This window comes from Doryrhamphus excisus, linkage group LG8, assembly GCF_037039965.1.
Source record: "Doryrhamphus excisus strain RoL-2023G ecotype Guam linkage group LG8, RoL_Dexc_Guam_v1.1, whole genome shotgun sequence".
Taxonomy (NCBI): domain Eukaryota; kingdom Metazoa; phylum Chordata; class Actinopteri; order Syngnathiformes; family Syngnathidae; genus Doryrhamphus; species Doryrhamphus excisus.
The window spans coordinates 5,986,685-6,014,304 of NC_136364.1; the positions used below are offsets into that span (position 1 = coordinate 5,986,685).

At 39.8% G+C, this 27,620-nt stretch overlaps 1 protein-coding gene across 6 annotated transcripts in view; it reads left to right on the forward strand.

The window, feature by feature from the left end:
- Window positions 1-27,620, forward strand: part of LOC131134832 (protocadherin Fat 3) — a 121,606-nt gene that overhangs the window by 70,956 nt on the left and 23,030 nt on the right. For all 6 annotated transcript variants that reach the window (XM_078792681.1, XM_078792682.1, XM_078792683.1 and 3 more), the window contains 13 exons: window positions 2,649-2,859; window positions 2,931-5,659; window positions 8,247-9,618; window positions 11,407-11,603; window positions 11,713-11,866; window positions 12,040-12,273; window positions 14,389-14,781; window positions 15,867-16,081; window positions 16,842-16,979; window positions 23,339-23,482; window positions 23,770-23,967; window positions 25,145-25,946; window positions 27,442-27,576. In XM_078792681.1, the coding sequence (XP_078648807.1) occupies window positions 2,649-2,859; window positions 2,931-5,659; window positions 8,247-9,618; window positions 11,407-11,603; window positions 11,713-11,866; window positions 12,040-12,273; window positions 14,389-14,781; window positions 15,867-16,081; window positions 16,842-16,979; window positions 23,339-23,482; window positions 23,770-23,967; window positions 25,145-25,946; window positions 27,442-27,576 (6,922 nt within the window). The remainder of the gene's footprint in view (window positions 1-2,648; window positions 2,860-2,930; window positions 5,660-8,246; window positions 9,619-11,406; window positions 11,604-11,712; window positions 11,867-12,039; window positions 12,274-14,388; window positions 14,782-15,866; window positions 16,082-16,841; window positions 16,980-23,338; window positions 23,483-23,769; window positions 23,968-25,144; window positions 25,947-27,441; window positions 27,577-27,620) is intronic.

Sequence of the window (27,620 nt, forward strand, 5' to 3'; positions counted from 1 at the left end):
TCGGGGGTCCCTACTACATGGTCGTGCAACTCTAAGAGGGGGGGGGCAGTTGCACAAGCTATATTTGTTTGTCTATGTGTGTGTGTGTGTGTGTGTGTATGTTAGAGTAATTACTTTTATTGTTTTATGAGTTCTTATCTTGGCACATTCTTGCAGGATTAACACAAACATCTGCAGGGTCGCTGTTGGCGCATCCAGGCACCTCCAGGACCTGGGGGTCGCTGGGGGTCTCTGATCAGGGTCACCGGAACATTTTCAAACACTTTCTATTGCCTAAGCAAATGGATATAAGGGTGATAACTAACACTATAATAATTCTATCTACATTTTATTCGAACAGTTAATAAGGAAAAACTACTGGCCATTTTACTTCCATGACCAAACATTTAAACCAAGGGTCCTAAACACGCGGCCCGCGGGCCAAATGTGGCCCGTAGGACACTAGTTTGAGGCCCCCGCCTTGATAGGAAAGTTTAATGTTTGAAATGGATGCTGTATGGTATCATGTACCCAGAAAAAAATATTATGTTTGATTCATGTTCATGTTAAAGGTTAAATAACTGTTAATAGTTATCCTCCCTATCCGTGTGGAAGTGGTAAGTTTTTGGCTATTTAAGTTGAAAGGAAATAACTTGAAGGCTACCGTTTAGGTGGCTAGCTCTCTAGTTTGCGAGTTAGCATGTGTCTCAAGAGCCTGCAGTTGCGCAATATGTTGTAAATAAAAAGAGTATAAATGTGACTATAGTCGTGTTTTGTCATGTCTACAGGGCTCTAATAATGCTTTGTTCATTTTCATCTGAAAAAAATCATTTGTCTACCCACCAACTATATGTGCTTTCTTAACTTTTTATTATTATTATTATATTTATTTATTACTGATTGATTGATTTTCTTTATTCTTGATTTGTTTATTTATTTTTCATCTTATTTTGTGCAGAAAAATAAAAAGTAAGATATTTGAGAACAGTGGAATGTTTTATCAGAGCTAGTTTAGTTTTCATTTAAAACCCACCCATTTTTGTTCAACCACGCCCACTTCCAGTCGATGTCTCACCCACCCTGAGTACGGACGTAGATAGATCATTTAGATGGGTGTCGCTGATGTAGAGGCTGTGATTTGTGCTGGCAGGCTTACTGATAACTGCCGTGAAGCAGTTCAGTTTACCGTTCTTCGCCCATGTGACTATTGGATTCAGTCAACATTGAACGTTACATCAAAGTACGATATTTGCAACAAATCTAGGAACTATCACGAGTGTATCCTTGGATGGATGCCAGTCAATCGCCACACCAAATAACACATGATAATGGGAGCTGGGATATAGCGTTAAATAGTATTTATGGACGGGACCAAATACATTCATCTAATTTTAGATGCTTTGAAACATACTTGCTGAAATACATTTCTAATTCCGTAGAATGAGGACATCCATTCATTTCATTAGCTCCAGCCTTTGATCATCAAGTACCCCGATGAACAAACGGTACAATTTCCACCAATATCACAATATAAAAATCCTTTTGCTCCTGACAAATACATATTTACGCCCATCATTTTTTGTCAAAGCCAAATGATGCATTTACTACCTCTTTATCCCAACATTTGAACATCCCAACATTTGAACATTCCATTGTTCCACGTACTTCGGTACAAGGTACATTATTTAAAAAAAAAACACACAAAAAAAACAAACAAACAAAAAAAAAAACAAACTGTATTAAGGAAAGCAGGAAGTGAACAAATGTAACAGTTAGTGATTGTAAAAGTACCAGATGGAGGGGTAGGATTTAATAAGCTTTGCTTCTTCCTACTTCTTTTGGACATGTTAAAATTAAAATTAAAAACTTTATTTAAAAAATTTAAATAAATTTTAATATATTTAAATTATATTATTATTATTATATATTTAAATTTAAATATATTTATAAAAATAAAAAGATTTATTTAAAAAATAAAAAGATTTATTTAAAAAATAAAAAGATTTATTTAAAAAATACAAAAATGTTTTTAAAAATAAAAAAATATTTAAAAAAATACAAAAATGTTTTTAAAAATAAAAAAATATTTAAAAAAAATACAAAAATTTATTAAATAAATAACTTCAATTATATTAGGAAAGCAGGAAGTGAACAAATGTAAGAGTTAGTGATTGTAAAAGTACCAGATGGAGGGGTAGGATTTAATAAGCTTTGCTTCTTCCTACTTCTTTTGGACATGTTAAAATTAACATGAAAAAATAAAAAAATAATAAAAAATGTATTTAAAAAATTAAAAAATATATTTATAAAAATAAAAAGATTTATTTAAAAAAATACAAACATTTATTAAAAAAATACAAACATTTATTTAAAAAATACAAACATTTAAAAAATACAAAAATGTTTTTAAAAATAAAAAATATTAAAAAAAATAGAAATATTTATTAAATAAAGAAATAAATAACTTAAATTATATTAGGAAAGCAGGAAGTGAACAAATGTAAGAGTTAGTGATTGTAAAAGTACCAGATGGAGGGGTAGGATTTAATAAGCTTTGCTTCTTCCTACTCCTTTTGGACATGTGGAACTGGGAACTGATTATGGGATGCACTCAATTGGAATCTGATGCATGTTCTAATGAAATCAAACCATTCCCACATTCACCACAGGTAAAAGACCAAGAGTTCCCCTACCGTAAGAACCTGGCTCGTGTGCTAGTGGAGGTGGCTGACGTCAACGACCACGTACCGATCTTCACTAGTGCTATGTATGAGGGTTCCGTTTATGAGTCGGCAGCAGTGGGATCAGCAGTAGTCCAGGTGACTGCCCTGGATAAGGACAATGGCAAGAACGCGGAGCTTCTCTATTCCATTGAATCAGGTTGGTTTTTCAAAAGATGTGATAGAACGATGACGTTAAGAAAATAAATGTTTTTTTTTACTTTCCAACAGGGAACCATGAAAACTCATTTAATATCGAGCCGGTTTTGGGAATCATCACCGTTGCACGTGACCTGGACTTGTCTAGCATCGGTCACTACATACTCACCGTCAGAGCGACGGACAACGGCTCCCCGTCCTTGTCCACAACCACCGTCGTACGTATCGCGATCACCATCTCAAACAACGCCGGCCCCAAGTTCCCTCAGCCGGAGTACCAAGCTGATATTACAGAAAATGTGGCGCTCGGTACCTCGGTCACCACCGTCAGGGCAGTCAGTCAGTCTACCGTCACGTACGATATCAAGCAAGGCAACGCAGATCGGATTTTCCAGATAAACCAGTACAGCGGAGTTATTACAACTCAGAAGCCCCTGGACTTTGAGACAAGAGCGTCTTATACTCTTACAGTGCAGGCGACAAACATGGCCGGCTTGACCGCCAACGCAACTCTTCTCATTCAGGTTTTGGATGAAAACGATAACCAACCGGTGTTCAAGGAACTTCACTATCATGGCAGAATCAGCGAAGCCGCACCGGTCAACAGTGTCGTCTTAAACGCGGAAGATTCTCCTCTGGTGATCAAGGCCACTGATGCTGACCAGAACCAGAATGCTTTGCTCATTTACCAGATCGTTGAGGACAAAGCAAAAATGTTCTTCACGGTGGACTCGGGGACCGGTTCCATCAGAACTATAGCAAATCTAGACCATGAGACTTTTTTTAGCTTTCACTTCCACGTTCAAGTCCGGGATAACGGCAGGCCACAGATGACAGCAGAAAGCCCGACGGAGGTGACGGTGCAAGTGATGGACACAAATGATTCACCGCCTCGTTTCACCCAGACCGCCTACGAAACCGTATTGCTTCTACCCACCTACGTGGGAGTGGAAGCTCTGCGGGTCTCAGCCGTGGACCCAGACAAAGATATCCCTACGGAACTCTCCTACTCTCTAACGGATGGAGCGCTTGAACATTTTTCCATTCGACCGTCCAACGGTATCATAATCGTCAAAAACAATAACTTTTCCAAAGAACGCTTTCGCTTCAGCGTCAAAGTCTCAGACGGGAAATTCTCCAACACAGCTCTGGTAACAATTGTGGTTCGAGAAGCTCTGGATTCCGGTCTCAGCTTTGCTAACAACCTTTACACTTCGGAGATTGAAGAGAATGTAACCAATATCACCAAGGTGGCCGTGGTCAATGCCGTGGGGAACCGTCTTAATGAACCGCTGAAGTACAAGTTGTTGAACCCCGGGAAACATTTTCAAATCCGTTCAACTTCCGGCGTGATCCAGACCACGGGTTTAGCCTTTGACCGCGAAGAGCAAGAATCCTATGAACTGGTCGTTGAGGCGAGAAGGGAGCACGACCTTCTGCATGTAGCTCGAGTTATGGTCAAAGTCCAAGTGGAGGACATCAATGACAATGCACCCATATTTGTCGGTCTTCCTTATTACGCCGCCGTTCAAGTGGAAGCCGAGCCGGGATCCCACATTTTCAAGGTGATGGCGGTTGACAGGGATAAAGGAATCAACGGTGCGGTGTCTTACTATCTCAAGGATGACCACGATCACTTTGACATCAACCAGCAAACAGGAAGTCTTACGCTGAAGAGAGCCTTTGAGTCCGACGTGTCCAATATGGAGTACATGATGGTGATCTACGCCAGAGACGGAGGTCATCCGTCGCTCTCCTCCGCTGTAGAGTTCCCGATTATCGTCGTCAACAAAGCCATGCCCGTGTTTGACAAATCCTTTTATTCCGTTTCTGTTAACGAGGATGTGGCTGTGCATACTCCCGTTCTTGGGATCAATGCGACCAGTCCGGAAGGTCAGCATATCTTCTACACCATTGTTGACGGCGATCCATATCTTCTGTTTGACATTGGTTTTGACACCGGTGTCATCAGCGTTGTACATTCCCTGGACTACGAAACGGCGTCGTACTACCATCTGACCATCAGAGCTACAGACTATCTGACCGGGGCTCGTGCTGAGGTTGACGTCAATGTGGCGGTTCAGGATATTAACGACAATGGACCCGTCTTCCAGAAAATGTCGTACTCTGTAGTTTTATCGGAAACGGCCATGATCGGGACTCCGGCTCTTCAGGTGATTGCCACTGACAAAGACTCTGAAAAGAACAACGTTGTCCTTTACCAGATCTTCTCAGATACTCACAACAACACAGACTACTTCCACATCGACAGCAGCAGCGGATTAATTTTAACCGCCCGTATGCTGGACTACGAAGTCGTCCGCAAGTACGATTTCATCGTCAGAGCAACCGATAACGGCTTCCCACCATTAAGTAGCGAAGTGTTTGTCAGGGTTGTGGTGAACGACACCAATGACAACCCTCCCATCTTCAACCAGCTTCTCTACGAGGCCCACGTCAATGAGCTAGCACCAAAGGGTCAGTTCGTCACCTGCGTCCAAGCCTCGGATGCTGACCGTTCGGACTTGGACAAGCTGGAGTACAGTATTTTGTCGGGAAATGAAAGGATGAACTTTGCCATGGAAAAAAAGACGGGAATCATCACGTTCTCCAGCAACAATAAACAAAGGATGGAGCCGGTTTACAGTCTGAACGTTTCCGTGTCAGACGGCGTCTTCACCAACACGGCGCAAGTTCACGTTAACGTCCTGGCGGCCAACTTGTACAACCCCGTCTTTGGGCAGAATGTCTACGAAGCAGAGCTCAGAGAGAACGCTGCTGTGGGAACCAAAGTCATACAGGTACCAACTGCAGTTTTTTCAACAATGTACTGTATATTCTTGTTTGTCATTTACAGTATATACTGTATATACATATATATTTGATCTCATGCTGATTATGTGTGTTTATCCTCCTTACAAACACATGAAATGTCCATAACTAAGACATAATATATATCAACACAAGCCAAAATGTTCTGAATGAATTGGAATAAGTGTTTGATCAACAAGCAAAATTAGCTTAGTACTTGAAGGAAAAACCTTCGTTGGTACACACGTTGGTTATCGTTTATTGTAGTTCTGAAATTTGTTCTCAATCAGAAATCACTCCACACTCTTTATTGCTCTCTGGTTCTACCATATCTTACTTATTGTGTGGAAATATGGGCTAATAACTATAAAAGCAATCTTCACTGGCTAAATGTACTGCAAAAAAGGTCAGTAAGGATAATTCATAATGCCGCCTACAGAGAACATACTAACTCCTTATTTCTAAAATCACAAATACTTCAACTTGCTGATATACTTCATATAGTTCAAAGAGCTAAAATAATGCATAAGTCTAAAAATAAGCAATTAGCTAAAAATGTCATCCAATACTTCTCTACTTCGGTACAAGGTGCATTATTAAAAGAAAAAAAAACCCTTAAACTTTTTTTTATTATGAAAGCAGGAAGTGAACAAATGTAAGAGTTAGTGATTGTAAAAGTACCAGATGGAGGGGTAGGATTTAATAAGCTTTGCTTTTTCCTACTTCTTTTGGACATGTTAAAATTAAAATTAAAAAATTCAAAAAACTTTATTTTAAAAAAATTATTTAAAAAAATTCAAAAAATATTTATAAAAATAAAAAGATTTATTTAAAAAAATAAAAAGATTTATTTAAAAAAATACAAGCATTCATTTAAAAAAATACAAAGCAGAGTGAGTGGATCCCGTACTGTACCATCATTTTGTAGTTCTTCGAAATCCGCTACAGCTTTTTGTGTTTTCCTGGTGAGCTCAATGACTTGTATTTGGTTCTTACCCTAAACGTGAAGTAATTCCTAATCTGAATATCACTTGGCCAGTACTGTTGGGTGTTAATCTGAGGTATTTTATTGTCTTCTTATCTATGAACTAACCTCCATAACTTCATCTGATTTGTCTTTGCAACAATTCCCAGCCTTTCTTCCATCTGTAATCGTCTGTGTTGCAACCACCCAAAATGGGTACTGGTGGTTGCCGGTTCCCCTAAATTTCTGTCTATGGTGTGCGATACATGGCTTTTTTATACTTCAATTCATTCCTTGTTTTCCAAATAGTTTGGACGCTAGTCGTTTGTCCTTTCTGTGGTATCTACTGTGTTCCTGTCTGACGTTGCTTCTGTGCTTCAACGTGGTCAAGGAGGGATTTAGAGCCAGGAAGGGTCATACCAGCAGGGGACATTAGACCTCCTTATATCTTTCCAAAACATCTTAGTTTCCATCAACTTTTCATTGGTTTCTTCTGTGTTCTTCCGAGCGCTATGTTGATGCTATGTTTTCATCAGCTGTTTGAACTTCAAGGAGTTCAAGTTTTCCCTGTGGAGACCAGTGAACTCTTGGCGGAACTCTTTATCTATCATCTTATCTGTCCGTTTTTGAATAAGGTTAGCATTCCTTGTGAGGGAAGCTTTTTAAGTCCCTAAAATGGACCCTCCGTTTGAACAGATCTCAGATCATCAGCAGTTTGACTTGGACCTTGGAACCTTTAAGAAATGTCTTCTCCATTCATCAAGTACGGTTATTAGCTGTTAAGTTCTTTTGGACTTAAGCCAGCCTGCACTTCAAAAGGCTGAGAAGTTTGTCAGGGACGCTTTGTCAACTCAACTCCGCTAGATTTTACAGCTAATTTACAGGAACCTATCAGGTTAGCTTGACTTGACCACTGGTCCCTCCGGTCCTCAACTTATTACAATCATTGAAGTGGTGGCTTCTCTGAATTGACCAGTTATTTACTTCGTACCACAACCCGGCACAGTACTTCCTAGAAATAGCGGGGCTTCTTGCTAGTTTGTGTGCTTCTATTATTTGCTGATATTCTGTTTTGTTCTGTTAAAAATCAACCTGAACTCATGTTTTTGGAAGGGGTGAACATACAAAATCAGCAGGGGATCAATTATAGACTGTATATATGTATGCTGTACTGTATAATGACTTTTTTTTTTTTTTTTTTATTTGGGCAAATATATGAAACATTACAGTGCATTTCTTACATTAATCAAAATATAACTTTCCATTATTTCCATCTGATCACAAGCCCAAAAGGAGTAGGCTGAAGCAAAAGCTTATAAATGCCTACCCCTTTTTGCAAGATATAATCATGTTCATGCCACAGTCTTGTTTTTCCCTCTCATTATTATCATTGTAATATTATTATTCTTATTATCATTATTGTTATAATCTTTACAATCATTTATAATCAATCATTAATCAATTATAATCATCATTAATATTACTATTTTCATCATTATAGTTGTAACAATTTTTTGATCCATCTGTTTTCTGAAATCCGCAGTATTTATGCTTTTATTGTCAATTTATTAGCCCACTTAAAAATATGATGGAGTTATCTGTATTTTTTGTAGGTAAAGGCCACAGATGCGGACCCCGGTGTTTACGGTCAAGTTACATATTCCTTTGTCAACGACGTTGGAAGGAACCAATTCAGCATGGATACCAGTGGTAAAATCACCACAGCGGAAAAGCTTGATCGTGAGGATCCCGCCAACAAAGACATCGTATTAGCGGTGCTAGCCCAAGACTCGGGTGGACACGGATCTTACTGTACAGTCCGAGTTACGCTTTTGGATGACAATGACAACACGCCCCATTTTGGTGCAACTGAATACCGAGCTTCCGTTAAATCCGATGTGGCAGCAGGATTTTTTGTGATCCAGATTCAGGCCAGTGATCCTGACGACGGGACCAATGCCAGAGTTACGTATTCCCTCTACAGCGAGGCACATGTCCCTGTGGCGGACATTTTGGAGATTGACCCAGAAAATGGTTGGATGGTAACAAAAGGAAGCTTCAGTCACTTGAGGAACTCCGTCTTATCTTTTTTTGTAAAAGCCGTCGATGGCGGAAACCCGGTTCGCCACTCTCTGGTGTCGGTCTACATTCACGTTCTTTCTCCAGATGGCGTTATCCCCACCTTTGGCCAACACAAGTACTCATTTAGCATATCGGAGGATACGCCGATAGGCTACGCTATCGGTATGGTGCGCCTTAACGATCCTCCTGGACACGACGCCCTTACTTCGACCTTTTCGCTGATTAATGGAGAGAATGGCGAAAACAACCAAGATGCGGTATTTGTCATCGATAAAGATACAGGTGTGATCAAGATCGATAAGATCTTGGACCATGAGTTTATTAAGGAATACCGCTTCAAAGTTATGGCCACCGTACAACAGAGCAAGCTGGATTCCGTAACTTCGGTTGATGTCGACGTCAAAGTTGTGGACTTAAATGACAACAAACCGTCCTTTGACACCGTCTCCTACGAAGCCACCGTTTTAGAAGGAACGCCAGTCGGCACCAGAATTATTCAAGTCCAAGCACATGACTCGGACTCCGCCGCCAATGGACAAGTCACGTACGGTCTCGGGGCGTTCATTCACTCAGAGCACGAGTCCGATGAACTGATCGGAATGTTCGCCATCGACAGCAACACCGGTTGGATTTCATCCCGGAAGAACCTGGACCATGAGTCCAATCCATCGTACACCTTCACGGTGATTGCCTCGGATCTGGGTGAGGCGTTATCGCTTTCCAGTACCGCCACGGTGACGGTGGCGGTATCGGACATCAACGACAACCCGCCCGTTTTCTTGGAGCAACGCTACATTGGTTCTGTTACGGAGAGCGACCCGCCGGGGGAAGTGGTCGCCGTGTTGAACACTCGAGACGACGACAGTTCCGCCATTAACCGTCAAGTCAGCTACCACATAACTGGTGAGTCCGCTTTCTTATTGGTGATCAACCTTGTTTATGTTGACGACTCATCATATAGCCATGCTATATATGCTACATATGCTATATATGCTATATATGCTATATATGCTATATATTGACATCGGCTGGCCAGCTACAGGTGGCTCCTGAGTTACTTGATAAAGACGAGTGCCGTCACACTAATTATTTTTATGTTGGCAAAGAGAAACTGTCAGCCGCAATTAATGGTGATCGCTAATGAGAAGGTAATGGGGCAGTAAAAATAGATTCTAGAACCTTCAGCAGCACTTAATAAAAGATTCCATTGTCAAATGGGCGTATGAATACTCCTGGGGGTACTTGAAGGCACTCCAGGGGATACTTCCGATTTAAGAAACAGTCAATTTGTATTTGCACTTACGGATACGTCATCATAATCACCAAAAAGTGAACTCTAAGTTGATAATGATCCTTCCGTGCTCAAAGCTTTATTTGCAGTTGAAGCAATGATTTCCTTCTTTATATTACATTATTAATTTATCAAACATCATTTTATAAGGCTAATAGATGATTAGAAAAGCCATCTAAAAATCTCTTACCATGCTGTTAACTACTCCCTTAGAGAGCAGCACAAACCGGGTCTAACAAGGACAGAAAAACGTTGCACATCTAAAAAAATCTAAACTAAAACTAAAATCTCTTACCATGCTGTTAACTACTCCTTTCAGAGAGCAGCACAAACTGGGTCTAACAAGGACAGAAAAACAATGCACATCGAAAAATCTAAACAAAAACTAAAATCTCTTACTATTCTGTTAACTACTCCTTTCAGAGAGCAGCACAAACTGGGTCTAACAAGGACAGAAAAAACGATGCACATCTAAAAAAATCTAAACTAAAACTAAAATCTCTTACCATGCTGTTAACTACTCCTTTCAGAGAGCAGCAAAAACTGGGTCTAACAAGGACAGAAAAACAATGCACATCGAAAAATCTAAACAAAAACTAAAATCTCTTACTATTCTGTTAACTACTCCTTTCAGAGAGCAGCACAAACTGGGTCTAACAAGGACAGAAAAACAATGCACATCTAAAAAAATCTAAACTAAAACTAAAATCTCTTACCATGCTGTTAACTACTCCTTTCAGAGAGCAGCAAAAACTGGGTCTAACAAGGACAGAAAAACAATGCACATCTAAAATCTAAACTAAAACTAAAATCTCTTACTATTCTGTTAACTACTCCTTTAAGAGAGCAGCACAAACTGGGTCTAACAAGGACAGAAAAACAATGCACATCTAAAATCTAAACTAAAACTAAAATCTCTTACAATGCTGTTAACTACTCCCTTCAGAGCGCAGCAAAAACTGTGTCTAACAAGGACAGAAAAACGATGCACGTCTAAAAATCGAAACTAAAACTAAAATCTTTTACCACGCTGTTAACTACTCCCTTCAAAGAGCAGCACAAACTGGGTCTAACAAGGACAGAAAAACGCTGCACAAATATCTGAGAGTGTGTAGTTTAAGACAAAGACCTGGCAGCTCTAAATAGTAGCCGTCAAACACCAGTGTCAGTATCAACAGTGAAGCGGCCACTTCAGGATGCTGGACTTCATGGCAGGACTGCCAAGAAAAAGCCAGACGAGCCAAAAACATTTTCAAGTGATCCCACACTTTTGAGCGGTAGCGTAGTAAACAATGCATATACAGTAGATCCTACCAGTGAATATTGTAATTATCATTGTGAAGGTAATATTGAACAGCAAACAGTTGATTTCCTAATCTGAGGTTCTGCACGTCTTTCAGGTGGAAACCATGGTGGTGTGTTTGCGCTGGGCCTGGTTCAGGGCGAATGGAAAATGTACGTGAAAGGGCCACTGGACCGAGAGGAATGCAACTTTTACATGATAAACGTCACTTCAAGCGACGGACTGTTTGTTTCCCAAGCAACCGTGGAAGTCACGGTGACGGACGCCAATGACAACAACCCCATTTGTGACCAGGTGACCTTGGAGATGCCATTTTTTTTTCTAACACAGAATTTGGATACGACAACGACTATATTATATTATATATTGAAACATTATCTTATGGGATCATGCGTGTCCACAGGCCCGCTATAGCGCATTCATTCCAGAGAATCTCCCCGTGAATACGGTTGTGCTCCAGGTTGGTGCTACTGACGCAGATGTAGGCATCAATGCCTGGATCCAATACGCCTTACACGGTCCTGGATCTCATGACTTCAATATCGACCCAGACACGGGTAGGAATGCGTTTTTTTATTGTACAAGATTACATTACGACGCCTGTGTCGCATAAAACTCCTCACAACTCCGAACAAGGTCAGCGGTCTGGTGTTCCGCATCAGGTTTCCCAGCATCCTTGTTTACCGTCGTCTCCTCATGTTTTATGTGCTTTTAATAACTTCCTGACTAGGCGAGGTCAAGTCTGCTGTGAGTCTGGACCGGGAGGTGACATCCAGTTACTGGCTGGTTGCCCAGGCGACTGATGGCGGCGGACGCTGGTGCCGTGCCGAGGTGCAAGTAGAAGTGACGGATGTGAACGACAACCCACCCGTCTTTACACTTCAACAGTACACAGCCAGCGTATATGAAGACACGGCCACTAAAGCCCTGCTCACCCGCATCCAAGCCATAGACCCCGATGAAGGTTAGATTATTACCGCAATATTTATCATCTACTTTTACAAGGTGGGCTTCAGTTTATGTTCAAGTTTTGTTCCTCCACTGTGTTTGTCTGGTTTTGGTCCAAGTGCGATATTATACTGGACCTCAATCATCCCAAAATGAACTCCCGAGTCCTGAGTGGACACCTGATTTTGCTGATGTTGTTTTGGCCTGGTTGCAGCCGATTGGAGTTGCTTTGGTTTTTGCAAAAAAGAGATAGTTGATGGACACCTCCTCGTCATACGTACAACGTCCGAGTAGATCTTTTAACCTTAACCCTTAGATGCACGAGTGACTGGACCCTCCACTCTTCCATTAGTGGCTCCAAAATCACCCATACTACAATCAATGCCTTTTTATGACAATTTTGCTATTTTGGTTAGGAATAATCACTTGTATGATATTTAGTATTATATTTAGGAGCACACAAGAATGATTTCATGTTAGAAACATCTTCATTTTTCACTTTTTTACATCTTTGAAAAAGAAAATGACCCCGTACAACAATAGAAAATGGGAGGATCCATTGTGTGTTGCATAAAGGTAAGTTAAAAATGTCAATGGCATGATATCAAAAATATGTTTTTTGAGGAATACCTGCAATTTGGAATGATAAAAAAATTTCATTATGAAGATATTTCAAGAAAACAACCTGACCGGGTCATTTTTGACCCACTTATGGAAGGTTGGGGTAGTAACACAAAAAACTAAAATTTCTTAAAATGTATAAAAGGTAAGTTAAAAATCTGAATGGCATGATATCAAAAACATGTTTTTTGAGGAATACCTGGAATATGAAATGATGAAAACATTTCATTACGAAGATATTTCAAGAAAACAACCTGATCGGGTCATTTTTGACCCACTTATGAAAGATTTCTTAAAATTTCTTAAAATGTATAAAAGATAAGTTAAAAATGTGAATGGCATGATATCAAAAACATGTTTTTTGAGGAATACCTGGAATATGAAATGATAAAACATTTTCATTATGAAGATATTTCAAGAAGGCAACCTGACCGGGTCATTTTTGACCCACTTATGGAAGGTTGGGGTAGTAACACAAAAACTAAAATTTCTTAAAATGTATAAAAGGTAAGTTAAAAATGTGAACGGCATGATATCAAAAACATGTTTTTTGAGGAATACCTGGAATATGAAATGATGAAACATTTTCATTATGAAGATATTTCAAGAAAACAACCTGATCGGGTCATTTTTGACCCACTTATGGAAGGTTGGGGTAGTAACACAAAAACTAAAATTTCTTAAAATGTATAAAAGGTAAGTTAAAAATGTGAACGGCATGATATCAAAAACATGTTTTTTGAGGAATACCTGGAATATGAAATGATGAAAAATGTTCATTAGAAAGATATTTAAAAAAAACAACCTGACCGGGTCATTTTGGACCCACTTATGGAAGATTTCTTAAAATTTCTTAAAATGTATAAAAGATAAGTTAAAAATGTGAATGGCATGATATCAAAAACATGTTTTTTGAGGAATACCTGGAATATGAAATGATAAAACATTTTTCATTATGAAGATATTTCAAGAAAACAACCTGATCGGGTCATTTTTGACCCACTTATGGAAGGTTGGGGTAGTAACACAAAAACTAAAATTTCTTAAAATGTATAAAAGATAAGTTAAAAATGTGAACGGCATGATATCAAAATCATGTTTTTTGAGGAATACCTGGAATATGAAATGGTAAAATTTTCATTACCAAGATATTTCAAGAAAACAACCTGACCGGGTCATTTTTGACCCACTTATGCATCTAAGGGTTAATGATGATCTCAACGGTCTCGTGATTGACAGATGTAAACAGAAGACCACCTGTATATCTTTGCTATTACTTTGATGAGTAAATATAGTGAAAATCATATCTAGTATTCCCTGTCCAGATAAAATACCGTTATGTTACCGACTACCTTTACATGTTTTATTGATGGTAGTATTTATATATGGTAGTATGTCATGTGACTCATCCTCATATTTAAGTTGATGGAAATGACACATGACCTAAACTGTGATGTTATATCTTTGTTTGGAATGGAAAGTCAACACCAACCTTGTTTTTTGTGCGCAGCCGGTCCAGGACGTACTGTCGTGTATTCTTTAGCGGACTCTGCCGAAGGATCCTTCTCTATTGACAAGTCGTCAGGCATCATCGTCCTTGAACGCATCCTCGATCGAGAGATTCAGCCGTCGTATCAGATAACAGTCCGTGCATCGGATCAGGGGTTGCCTACGCCTCTCTCGTCGTTAATCAACGTTACAATCACCGTGCTGGACATCAACGACAACCCGCCCGTGTTTGAGCGCCGGGATAGGCTGGTGACCATCCCAGAGGACGTGGGAGTGGGCACCAAGATTCTCACGGTGTACGCGGCCAGCAAGGACATTGGGACCAATGCTGAGATTACGTATAGTATCCGATCTGGAAACGAGCATGGGAAGTTCAGTATCCATCCTCTCACTGGTGAGTGTGACCAGGATTCTTATTCCTAAAAATATAAACTAAAACTAAAATCTCTTACCATGCTGTTAACTACTCCCTTCAGAGAGCAGCAAAAACTGGGTCTAACAAGGACAGAAAAATGATGCACATCTAAAAAGCTAAACTAAAACTAAAATCTCTTACCATGCTGTTAACTACTCCCTTCAGAGAGCAGCAAAAACTGGGTCTAACAAGGACAGAAAAACGATGCACATCTAAAAAGCTAAACTAAAATCTCTTACCATGCTGTTAACTACTCCCTTCAGAGAGCAGCAAAAACTGGGTCTAACAAGGACAGAAAAACGATGGACATCTAAAAATCTAAACAAAAACTAAAATCTCTTACCATGCTGTTAACTACTCCGTTCAGAGCACAGCAAAAACAGGTCTAACAAGGACAGGAAAACGATGCACATCTAAAAATCTAAACTAAAACTAAAATCTCTTACCATGCTGTTAACTACTCCATTCAGAGTGCAGTAAAAACTGGGTCTAACAAGGACAGAAAAACGCTGCACATCTAAAAATCTAAACTAAAACAAAAATCTCTTACCATGCTGTTAACTACTCCCTTCAGAGCGCAGCAAAAACTGGGTCTAACAAGGACAGAAAAACGATGCACATCTAAAAAGCTAAACTAAAATCTCTTACCATGCTGTTAACTACTCCCTTCAGAGCGCAGTAAAAACTGGGTCTAACAAGGACAGAAAAACAATGCACAAATATCTGAGAGTGTGTAGTTTAAGACAAAGAACTGGCAGCTCCACTAAATAGTAGCCGTCAAACACCAGTGTCAGTATCAACAGTGAAGCGGTCACTTCAGGATGCTGGACTTCATGGCAGGACTGCCAAGAAAAAGCCAAAGATGTGGTCCTGATGGCTAAAAATTGTATGCACCGACACTTTTTCCAAAGTACAGATTTGGCACCGGTATTGGATAATATGTAAACAATACCCAATACCATAGTCGACAACTTTGTTGTCAATCATCAATCAATTATGTTGAGGTCAGACAGCACACACATATATTAAAAAATATTGACTTTTTCTGTGTTGGCCTCCCTCAGGTTCCATCACGGTTTTGGAATCTCTGGACTATGAAACCTGCAGGGACTACTTCTTAACAGTGGAGGCTCGGGATGGGGGTACGCCCCCATTGAGCGCCATCACTACGGTAAACATAAACCTTACAGACGTCAACGACAACGGGCCCGTGTTCAGCCGTGACCTTTACACTGCTGTTGTGTCGGAGGACGCCACCATTGGCGAGTCCGTCGTTCAGGTACGACCAATCCAATTTACAACAAATATTTCATTCATGACTAATGGATTTCTGCTTCTAGCCTTTTTTTTAATCACTTCCAAACAAATACCAAACAATTAAGTGTGCTTGAGCATTTAGATGCTTCTATTCAGTCCATCTTCAATCCAAAAACTACCAACGTCGTCTACACAGTACACAGTAATCTCAGGTTTACCCATCCAAACATCTCCATAGGAGACCCCTCCCTCAGCTTCCCAGACCCCGAGATGGTTTATGCGGCGCTAACATGTCAGAGATGTACTTTGGTTCCAGATCATGAAAAGACTGGTCCACAAGTCTACTCTCTGGGAGACAGGAAGTCAGTGCAGAGACCTGAGTACTGGGCTCATACGCTCATTTCCTGGTTCTAGTCAGGACTCGAGCAGCAGCATTTATGGATGTACTGCAGCAGTTTTACAGATGGTTCAGACAGCTTTGAGGATGTTTCTTTGTCCAAAACACCAAAATCCCTCCTGAGATGTATGCAGGCCTGGTGAGCGACTGGAAGATATGTCGGACACACGGGAACGCTGTACTTTCTCCACAAAGTACTGAGCTTTGGGATCAAATACTTATTTTTGCAGATTAATTTAAATTCTATTATCTTCTGCAATTTTCTGCGTTCATAATGAACCTACCATCAAAATTCTGAACTGTTGATATTTTTAAAGGGTGTATGAAATACCTCTTATATACTACTTATTTTACCCGTTGTATATTATACGTGTGTACGTCACAGCTGGTAGCGGAGGATATGGACAGCCTGCTGAATGGGGCCATTCTCTACTCCATTGTGAACGGGGACCGAGACAACCAGTTCTTCATCGACCCCCACAGCGGGATCATCAGCGTCAACAAGCATTTGGACCGTGAGGCGGTAAGGCCGCACAATCACATGACGGGACGCTTTTACACTAAATATCAGCAAGCAAACAGTCGGCTTACTTTGTTTACCTTGTTTACATGATCTGTCACTATCACGTCTATGTTGTGTATTCTCACAGCTATTGTTTATTAGTTGGGGTGTAATGCTATGCTGGAATTACACATTTTCATGCATTTCACAAACAATTTTTTCCATTTATTTTGTTTTCATGATTAGAAAAGCCATCTAAAAATCTAAACTAAAACTAAAATCTCTTACCATGCTGTTAACTACTCCCTTCAGAGAGCAGCACAAACTGGGTCTAACAAGGACAGAAAAACGCTGCACAACTCTGCAAGAAGACATATCTGAGAGTGTTTTCCAAAGAAAAACACATTTTAATGCATTTCACAACCATTTTTATCCATTTCACAAACAATTTTAATAATTCTGATGATTTAGAAAGAAGGATGTATATTTTTGCATAGAGGCCTACTATCAACAACTGTCAGTCCTCTGCATCAATCTCCTGGTATGGCTGCTAATCCAAGTTCATCATTTTATAAGGCTAATAGATGATTAGAAAAGACATCTAAAAATCTCTTACCATGCTGTTAACTACTCCCTTCAGAGAGCAGCACAAACTGGGTCTAACAAGGACAGAAAAACGCTGCACAACTCTGCAAGAAGACATATCTGAGAGTGTTTTCCAAAGAAAAACTCATTTTAATGCATTTCACAACCATTTGTTCCATTTCACAACCATTTTTATTCATTTTCCATTTTCATCCATGCATATCTGAGAGTGTGTAGTTCATCAAAGCTAATAGATGATTTGAAAAGCTATCTCAATATCTAAACTAAAACTAAAATCTTTTACCATGCTGTTAACTACTCCCTTCAGAGAGCAGCACAAACTTGGTCTAACAAGGACAGAAAAACGCTACACAAATATTTGAGAGTTTGTAGTTTAAGACAAAGACCTGGCAGCTGTACTAAATAGTAGCCGTCAAACACCAGTGTCAGTATCAACAGTGAAGCGGCCACTTCAGGATGCTGGACTTCGTGGCAGGACTGCCAAGAAAAAACCATATCTCAGACCGACCCAAAAAATTTCCAAGTGATCCCAAACTTTTGAGCGGTAGTGTATATCAAAATAACACATTTCAGAGTTGTAATTATAATACTGTGAAAGGTTATCATAGCGTCAGAATCTCATGCCAGCCCATGCCTATTCTAAACTTAAGAAACGGTTTCAAAAAAAAAAAAAAAGTTACCACTTCCACACGGAATAGGAGGTGAGCTTTCTTTCACTCTGTCATGTCAGACATGCCTTGTAATGTGATGTAATGTCATGTCTCATCAGTGTTTCGTGTCATTAGAGACGCATTAAGAGACGCTATAGTCAACCACAAAACAGCGATCATTTATTCATTTAAAAAAAAAACGCGAGGGAGCAATATTTGAACTTCAATGTAGTCCTACTAGCAACAACTGGACTGCCAAGAAAAAGCCATATCTCAGACTGGTTAAAAGACTGACAGACTGACTGACCTCACTCTTCCAGTCAGGTCCAGGTCTCTGAAGCGGAGCTCGGTGGGCGAATTATCGGAATGCTAATTGTATTGTCCGGCTCAGTGTCAAGACAAGTTTACTTTTGGGGAAGTTTGCCTTTTGGCAATTCAGTATCCACGCCCGCATAAATGAGCATATTCTTGATCATGGAGGGTTTGGATAGGAAGTCTTTTTATAGACGTATCAATTACGGTATTCCACCTCATGAAAAGCGGTGATTAGCAGTACTGTATTCAAAACAATCTGCCAAATATCCTGCAATCATTTGGGTTAGAGAACAACTTTGCGTCATTGGTGCTCTTTAAGCAAGGCAGCAATTTGGTACCCTGCAGACGGCTGATGAGCGAACAGGAAAAGCGGATCCCAGAGCAGATGGTAATTAATCACAAGCCAGACACACGGTGAACTTGGGAATCGAACACCTGGAGCTGGGTAAATGACAACATGAATACGTGTGAGAGCCGTAAACGCGTCCGCCGCTTCCATCTACTCCTCCCAGATGCTTTTTTTTTTTTTTTTTTTATTTACACCCTCCACCATTTTCCTTCTCATGGTATTCCACTTCTTTATCTTCTATTCATCCGTGCTTGAAAACTAGAGTCATGTTTATATTTGAGTCATAAAGTATTCATGAGTGGAGTGGATGAGCCGTCTCCGAGTGTTCAGATGGAGAAGGTTGGATGTGCGGCTTCAAAAGATGGAAGATGATGAAAGTGAGAAGCGGATTTCTCTGTGTGTGTTTGTGTGTTTGTGTGCGACACAGATTTGTTTTCTTTATTTTGTCATTCTGTGGATTAATACAAAGGTGTTTGTGTTTATATGTGGCGCCCTCGTTTTATATTCATCACCGCTTTTTTCTCTGCTAAGCAGGTCGGAGGTGTGGAGAATTCTTTTTTTTTTTTACTTTTTTCAAAATATTTTTTTAATACAGGGGTTCTCGCTTTACGGTATTAACTAAAATGAACTAAAAACATCATTTTGAGACTTCTATGGGGACTCCAAATTGTCCATAGGTATGAATGTGAGTGTGAATGGTTGTTTGTCTATATGTGCCCTGTGATTGGCTGGCCACCAGTCCAGGGTGGACCCCGCCTCTTGCCCCAAGACAGCTGGGATAGGCTCCAGCACAGTAGAAAATGAATGAATAATTTTGAGACTCACCAGAGAACTAATTACAGCGAGCAGCTACGTCTTCCAAGAAAAGTGAAGCTGAAGTGAAAATAAACACAAGAACTCATATTGTTTTGCCGCCGCATGGACATTTCTCCCAATTGTACTTCATTATCTTTTTTATTTCTAAAGAACGAGAGGAGGAAAACACAGAAGAACAAACGAGCCAAAATGTCAGATGCGCGTGTAGCGATGTTAAAACATTTGTCATCATTATAACGAAACAAGACACAAAGTGTACCGGATGAGTTCGGAAAGTCAAACATACAATAAATATCAGGGGAATGCTATTGGAAGATAATTGATGACCATTCTAAGCCCCCGTGAAATAGTATTACTACTCTTATATATTCTTCAAATGCAATATAAATGCACAAGCTTGCATATTAAGTGCAGTATTGGATATTCGATATGAGATGAAGCCACACTGCAGTGCAGTAGTACACCACGGCAAGCTGAAAATACAATAAAAACATATTGCGTATTTATGTCACCGAGGGGAAAATAAATATTTCATACCCTGCTGATTTTGTAATCCGACCCCCACACAGCATATGAACAGTCCAGAATGATCATGTTTGATAGAAAAAATATTTGTAATTGTTGTAGTAAAAAGGACTGAGCCTGTCTGTGTGCCTTATTAAGCAGGAGGACCTTATGGGGGCTGCAGGATCTCCATCCAATAATTCATAAATAACTCATTTAATAACGCCTGCTCAGCCTGTGTTGATTGTCAAATAGAGAGAAAAAGTGCAAATGATTCAACCAATGGTCGTTCCTCATTAACCCTCCTCTTGTGTCGGGGTCGGCACCGACCCCTTTTACATTTTAATGCATAAAAAGAATCACATAACATTTGTTTATTGCATCAAGGCTTTTTCACTTTGTCAGGAAACTCTATTTCAACTAAATAAAACCAAAAAAAACATTTTTACTACATCTTAAAATGGTCTGGTTGAAATTATGACCACTGTATTGTTAGGGTGGGTTTGGACCCGGTTATAATAATATGACTATAAAGCAATATTTTGAGCCACAACTGAAATCCTAAGTGTACAATTAGCCAACACAATGACAACCAGCTCCTCTTCTCATCATGGAAGCTTCAGGGGATTCTCATTTTGACCGCTTTTTTTTCCAGTATCCCAGCATAAAAACAATGTCCAGATATGTGACGGGAATTCACTCATTTGATTGGCTGATTTCACATTTACAATTTGGATCATGGAAAGAACAATTTGGATCATGGAAAGAACAATTTGGATCATGGAAAGATTAATTTGGATCATGGAAAGATTAATTTGGATCATGGAAAGAACAGTTTGGATCATGGAAAGATCAATTTGGATCAGGGAAAGATCAGTTTGGATCATGGAAAGATCAATTTGGATCATGGAAAGAACAGTTTGGATCATGGAAAGATCAATTTGGATCATGGAAAGATCAATTTGGATCATGGAAAGAACAGTTTGGATCATGGAAAGATCAGTTTGGATCATGGAAAGAACAGTTTAGATCATGGAAAGAACAATTTGGATCATGGAAAGATTAATTTGGATCATTGAAAGATTAATTTGGATCATGGAAAGATCAATTTGGATCATGAAAAGATCTATTTGGATCAGTGAAAGAACAGTTTGGATCATGGAAAAATCAGTTTGGATCATGGAAAGAACAGTTTGGATCATGGAAAGATCAGTTTGGATCATGGAAAGAATAATTTGGATCATGGAAAGAACAATTTGGATCATGGAAAGAACAATTTGGATCATGGAAAGATTAATTTGGATCATGGAAAGATCAATTTGGATCATGGAAAGATTAATTTGGATCATGGAAAGAACAATTTGGATCATGGAAAGATTAATTTGGATCATGGAAAGAACAATTTGGATCATGGAAAGATTAATTTGGATCATGGAAAGAACAGTTTGGATCATGGAAAGATTAATTTGGATCAGGGAAAGAACAGTTTGGATCATGGAAAGATTAATTTGGATCATGGAAAGAACAGTTTGGATCATGGAAAGAACAATTTGGATCATGGAAAGACCAATTTGGATCATGGAAAGATTAATTTGGATCATGGAAAGAACAGTTTGGATCATGGAAAGATCAATTTGGATTATGGAAAGATTAATTTGGATCATGGAAAGATTAATTTGGATCATGGAAAGATTAATTTGGATCATGGAAAGATCAATTTGGATCATGAAAAGATCTATTTGGATCAGGGAAAGAACAATTTGGATCATGGAAAGAACAATTTGGATCATGGAAAGATCAACTTGGATCATGGAAAGAACAATTTGGATCATGGAAAGAACAATTTGGATCATGGAAAGAACAATTTGGATCATGGAAAGAACAATTTGGATGATTGAAAGATTAATTTGGATCATGGAAAGATTAATTTGGATCATGGAAAGATTAATTTGGATCATGGAAAGATTAATTTGGATCATGGAAAGACCAATTTGGATCATGGAAAGATTAATTTGGATCATGGAAAGAACAGTTTGGATCATGAAAAGATCTATTTGGATCAGGGAAAGAACAATTTGGATCATGGAAAGAACCATTTGGATCATGGAAAGAACAGTTTGGATCATGGAAAGCTCAATTTGGATCATGGAAAGCTCAATTTGGATCATGGAAAGCTCAATTTGGATCATGGAAAGAACAATTTGGATCATGGAAAGAGCAATTTGGATGATTGAAAGATTAATTTGGATCATGGAAAGACCAATTTGGATGATGGAAAGAATGTCAACAAGTACAGTGAACCAAGATCTGGACCTGTTCTGCTTTTTCATTTCACTTTATACTAAAGTTGTGTTGCTAAAAACAATAACTTTTTCTACCTTTTCTTGACATGAATATATATGGGTCAAAATTCACCCCAACACCATACATGTTTCTTTAGTCATTAATACTAAAATGAGAAAATAAACTAATTGATTTAAGAGATATGTTCTATATCCCTCAGTAATAGCCAATTAACAAAACAACCTTCAATTTATGAATATGATTATTTTGAGGTTGATTTGAGCATTTTTGGAAATAGAAAAGGAGGGGTATAGTGATAAAAAAAGGCCTCCATGCCCACACCAAAAGTATTAAAAGCAACATTTTCATGGATGAGGAAGCCTAAGAAGGTAACCAAGACATGAGAAGCTAATTTGATGCTAACTTATTGTTTTTAGTGGATTTTATAGCTGATTTAATACACGGGTCAAAACCCACCCGTTAACATAAGACATGATACCAGAAAGCTAACACAAGAGGAAGGTTAAGAAGCGTATTCACGGTAAATCCAAGGGCTGGGAATGCTTGATCGTATTTCCTGAAGCGCTTTCATCCCAAAACGTCTCCATCGCTCAGGATCGGTTCCCAGCGTTCCACTGGGTGGTTGGATTAGTTTGAACACTGCTGCCACCCAGCTGGGGGCCAGCGTATCATTCAGGCATGAATGCAGGATGCATGCAGGCAAAGCGTGGAGAACATTGTTTACTTGCTACTGTACTACTGACACTTTTTGTTGTCACTTGGACTGAAATCAACCTTAAATCAAACCACCGATCAGCAGGAATTGATCATTAATCATTTGTGTTTTTTCCATACAGGTTCCCAGCTACACGTTGGCAATCAGAGCCCTGGATAGTGGAATCCCGCCCATGTCCTCTACCGTTCCGGTCAACATCGACATCTCCGACATCAACGACAACCCGCCCACCTTCTTGCCGGCCAACCTCACCACTGTCATCCAGGTGAACGTCTTGCTGACAGACTCGTATTTATGAAGATGAAGATGAGAGGATGGCTGAGTTTGCCAACTTATTTGTTCCGCTTGTATGAATCAAATACACGATAGCTTAATTGGAGGCTCTAAATCTGTCATAGGTGTGAATGTGATTGACTGACAGGCAGGGATAGGGTCCAGATCCGGTGTGACACCGAACAGTATAAGAGCTAGGAAATGACTAAATCAATATTTGGGTGAAGAGATGAATATCCAGTCAGGAGGGTCTGGGTGACGGTTTGATTTCTTCCCCAGGAAAACAAGCCGATCGGTACCAGCATCATCCAGCTGTCTGTCATCGACCTGGACTCGTCACGTAATGGCCCGCCGTTTGATTTCCGCATCTTGTCTGGAAATGAGGGAGACGAGTTTGTGCTGGAACAAGATGGAACTCTAGTGGCCAGTCAAGTCTTCAGGAGGGACTTGGCGACCAAATATGTTATTCACATACAGGTACACTTTTTACTTTTCCTATCAACATCAATACATATTTTATTAGTTAGAAGATCACTATAATAATCAATGATCAAATCAACCCATAAGAACTCGACTTAAATATTACTTGATCAACACAAAACAATCAATTGTTGTCAAGCGTAATCACATAATTAATCACAGTGTTGCTGTGGATTAATTTTGATTAATTAAAGTTAAATATACTGTTAGATCTTCAGTGGTGCACTCAGCCGGGTTAGCGGCGTTAGCGCTTCCATCTCACCTTCCCCATTAAGACAGTCGGTGACCTTTATACCGTCTTTTTCTCGCTATGCAGCCTCTCCATCTCTGTAGTATTTCTGCAGGGATATCTGATCGTTCAATGTAGCAAAGGGATGCTAACAATTGTTCAACAATGGCCTAAACAGCAGGCTACAAACATAAGATCGGGGGGGTCAATATGGCACAAAACAATAAGGACGTAATAATAAAGCACTATTAAACACTAAAAATGCCATCTTGAAACATAAGACCTCCGCATCAAATCTACTCAGGATGATAATTGTCCTACGAATTATTGTCTATAATCGATAGCAATAAACTTTCATTTCTCAAGAGTATTTAACACTGTTAATAAAAAATGAAATAAAATGGACATTTGATCAAACTTACTTAAGATTTGTCAGATCTAAGCCCCTCCCAATGTACATTTCACTGGATGATAATTGTCCTACAAATGATTGTCTATAATCGATAGCAATAAACTTTAATTTCTCAAGAGTATTTAACACTGTTAATAAAAAATTAAATAAAATGGACACTTGATCAAACTTACTTAAGATTTGTCAGATCTTGTCAGATCTCCCAATGTACATTTTGCTGGGTGATAATTGTCCTACAAATTATTGTCTACAATCGATAGCAATAAACTTTAATTTCTCAAGAGTATTTAACACTGTTAATACAAATAAAATAAAATGGACACTTGATCAAACTTACTTAAGATTTGTCAGATCTAGGCCCCTCCCAATATACATTTTGCTTGATGATAATTGTCCTAGGAATTATTGTCATACTAAGCACTGTGTTGAAATTGTAATCAGATTAGTAATTATGACGGATTAATCTGCATTAACACGTCAGGGATGGATTATTAGTATCGGCATCTAATCGCCTCTCTCTTCCCCTCCGTCAGGTGACAGACTCCGGCAGGCCTCGCCTGTCCTCGTCGTCCATGCTGACAGTCAGGGTGATTGAGGAAAGCGTGCATAGACCAGTGGCGCTTCCACTGGAGGTCCACATCGTCACCATGGAGGACGAGTTCCCCGGTGGAGTCATCGGCAAGTTGCATGCCACGGACGCCGACCCCTACGACGCCTTGACTTTTGGTCACGCTCCGCCAGTCCATCGCAGTCTCTTCAAAATCAGCCCTCGCGACGGAAAGATCATCGCCCTGGGGGGTTTGGACGCAGGCAGATACTCCCTGAACGCCAGTGTCAGCGACGGGCGGTTTGCGGTCCCCGTGCCTGTGAGCGTGCACGTGGAGCAGGCCACCCCTGACATGCTGCGTGAAGCCGTGACAGTTCGCTTCGAGAGCGTGACGCCACAAGACTTCGTGTCCTCGCACCTGAAGACCGTCCTGAAGGTGCTGCAGCAAGCCACGGCCTCCCAGCAGCGGGACCGCCTCCACCTGCTCAGCCTGCAGCCGGTCGGGGGGACTCAGCAGCTGGATATGCTGGTTGCCGTGGAAACGGCGGAGGGCGGCTACTATAAGGCGGCTTACCTCACTCAGAAACTTAGCGCTTCTCGGCGGAGACTCGAGGAAGTCCTCAAGGTGTCGGCCATCCTGGATAAAAACTGCTCGGGGCTGGATTGTCGCGGGGCGCAGTGCGAGCAGAGCATCGTCTTGGATTCGCACAAGCTGGCGACGTACAGCACGCCGCGAGTCAGCTTCGTCTCGCCGCGCTTTCATCGAACCTCCCGCTGCACTTGTACCGGTAAGACAAGGGATGTGGCCAAGTGGAATCATGTGGTCCTGTGTGGTCGGCACGTAATCACACGGATATAGGATCATTACCAAATACAGGGGGTCCTCGGTTTACCCGCGAGTTCAGTTCCTAGACTGGGATGTAACTCCACACTTGGATTATACTTCAATTATCTCCAAAGTTACTCACAGTTACTCATCTGAGTACTAGCTGCTGTGGTCCAAACAGTCCAAGCAGAAACGTGATCAAACTTACTTAAGATTTGTCAGATCTCCCAATGTACATTTTGCTGGGTGATAATTGTTCTACGAATTATTGTCTATAATTGATAGCAATAAACTTTAATTTCTCAAGAGTATTTAACACTGTTAATGAAAAATAAAATAAAATGGACACTTGATCAAACTTACTTAAGATTTGTCAGATCTTGTCAAATCTCCCAATGTACATTTTGCTGGATGATAATTGTCCTACGAATTATTGTCTATAATCGATAGCAATAAACTTTAATTTCTCAAGAGTATTTAACACTGTTAATAACACAAAATAAAATGGACACTTGATCAAAATGACTTAAGATTTGTCAGATCTAGGCCCCTCCCAATGTACATTTTGCTGGATGATAATCGATAGCAATAAACTTTAATTTCTCAAGAGTATTTAACACTGTTAATAACACAAAATAAAATGGACACTTGATCAAAATGACTTAAGATTTGTCAGATCTAGGCCCCTCCCAATGTACATTTTGCTGGATGATAATCGATAGCAAACTTTAATTTCTCAAGAGTATTTAACACTGTTAATGAAAAATAAAATAAAATGGACACTTGATCAAACTTACTTAAGATTTGTCATATCTAGGCCCCTCCCAATGTTTGCTGGATGATAATTGTCCTACAAATGATTGTCTATAATTGATAGCAATAACCTTTAATTTCTCAAGAGTATTTAACACTGTTAATAAAACATAAAATAAAATGGACACTTGATCAAACTTACTTAAGATTTGTCAGATCTTGTCAAATCTCCCAATGTACATTTTGCTGGATGATAATTGTCCTACAAATTATTGTCTACTATCGATAGCAATAAACTTTAATTTCTCAAGAGTATTTAACACAATAAAATAAAATGGACACTCAGATCTAGGCCCCTCCCAAGGCAAACTTTGCTGCATGTGTGGTGTAGTGTAGTGATGCTGACATAGCCTTTTGCAATAAAGAGACTGTAAAGCGAGGGCCGCCCGTATGTTAATTGGCTTTTAATGCATTTTGTGAGTCATCTTCACAAAATTGGCAGCATTTTATGATGTAATGCACTTAAATATGAGAAAATGTACTTGGGGGCCCGCCCATGTTGACTAAGTCAGGTGTGTTCTTTTTATTACTGTCTAGTTACACAGCATTAAATGACTTCCTGTTCAGTGCAAAGTAAGCTGTAAAAACGCTTATATCTGTCTGAACTAATAATAAATGGTCTAAATTTGTGTTTGTGTTGTCAGACACCAACTGTGCTGTACTGTCAGAACAATGTGAGGAGCAGCCGTGTCCGGCAGACATGCAGTGTGTTTCAGTGGATGTCACCAGGGGGCGCTACGCTTGTCAGTGCCCACCGGGAAAGCTGGGCGAGTGCGCAGGTGTGTGTCCCACGATAAAACAGCCCCACTTTATGCGTTCATCT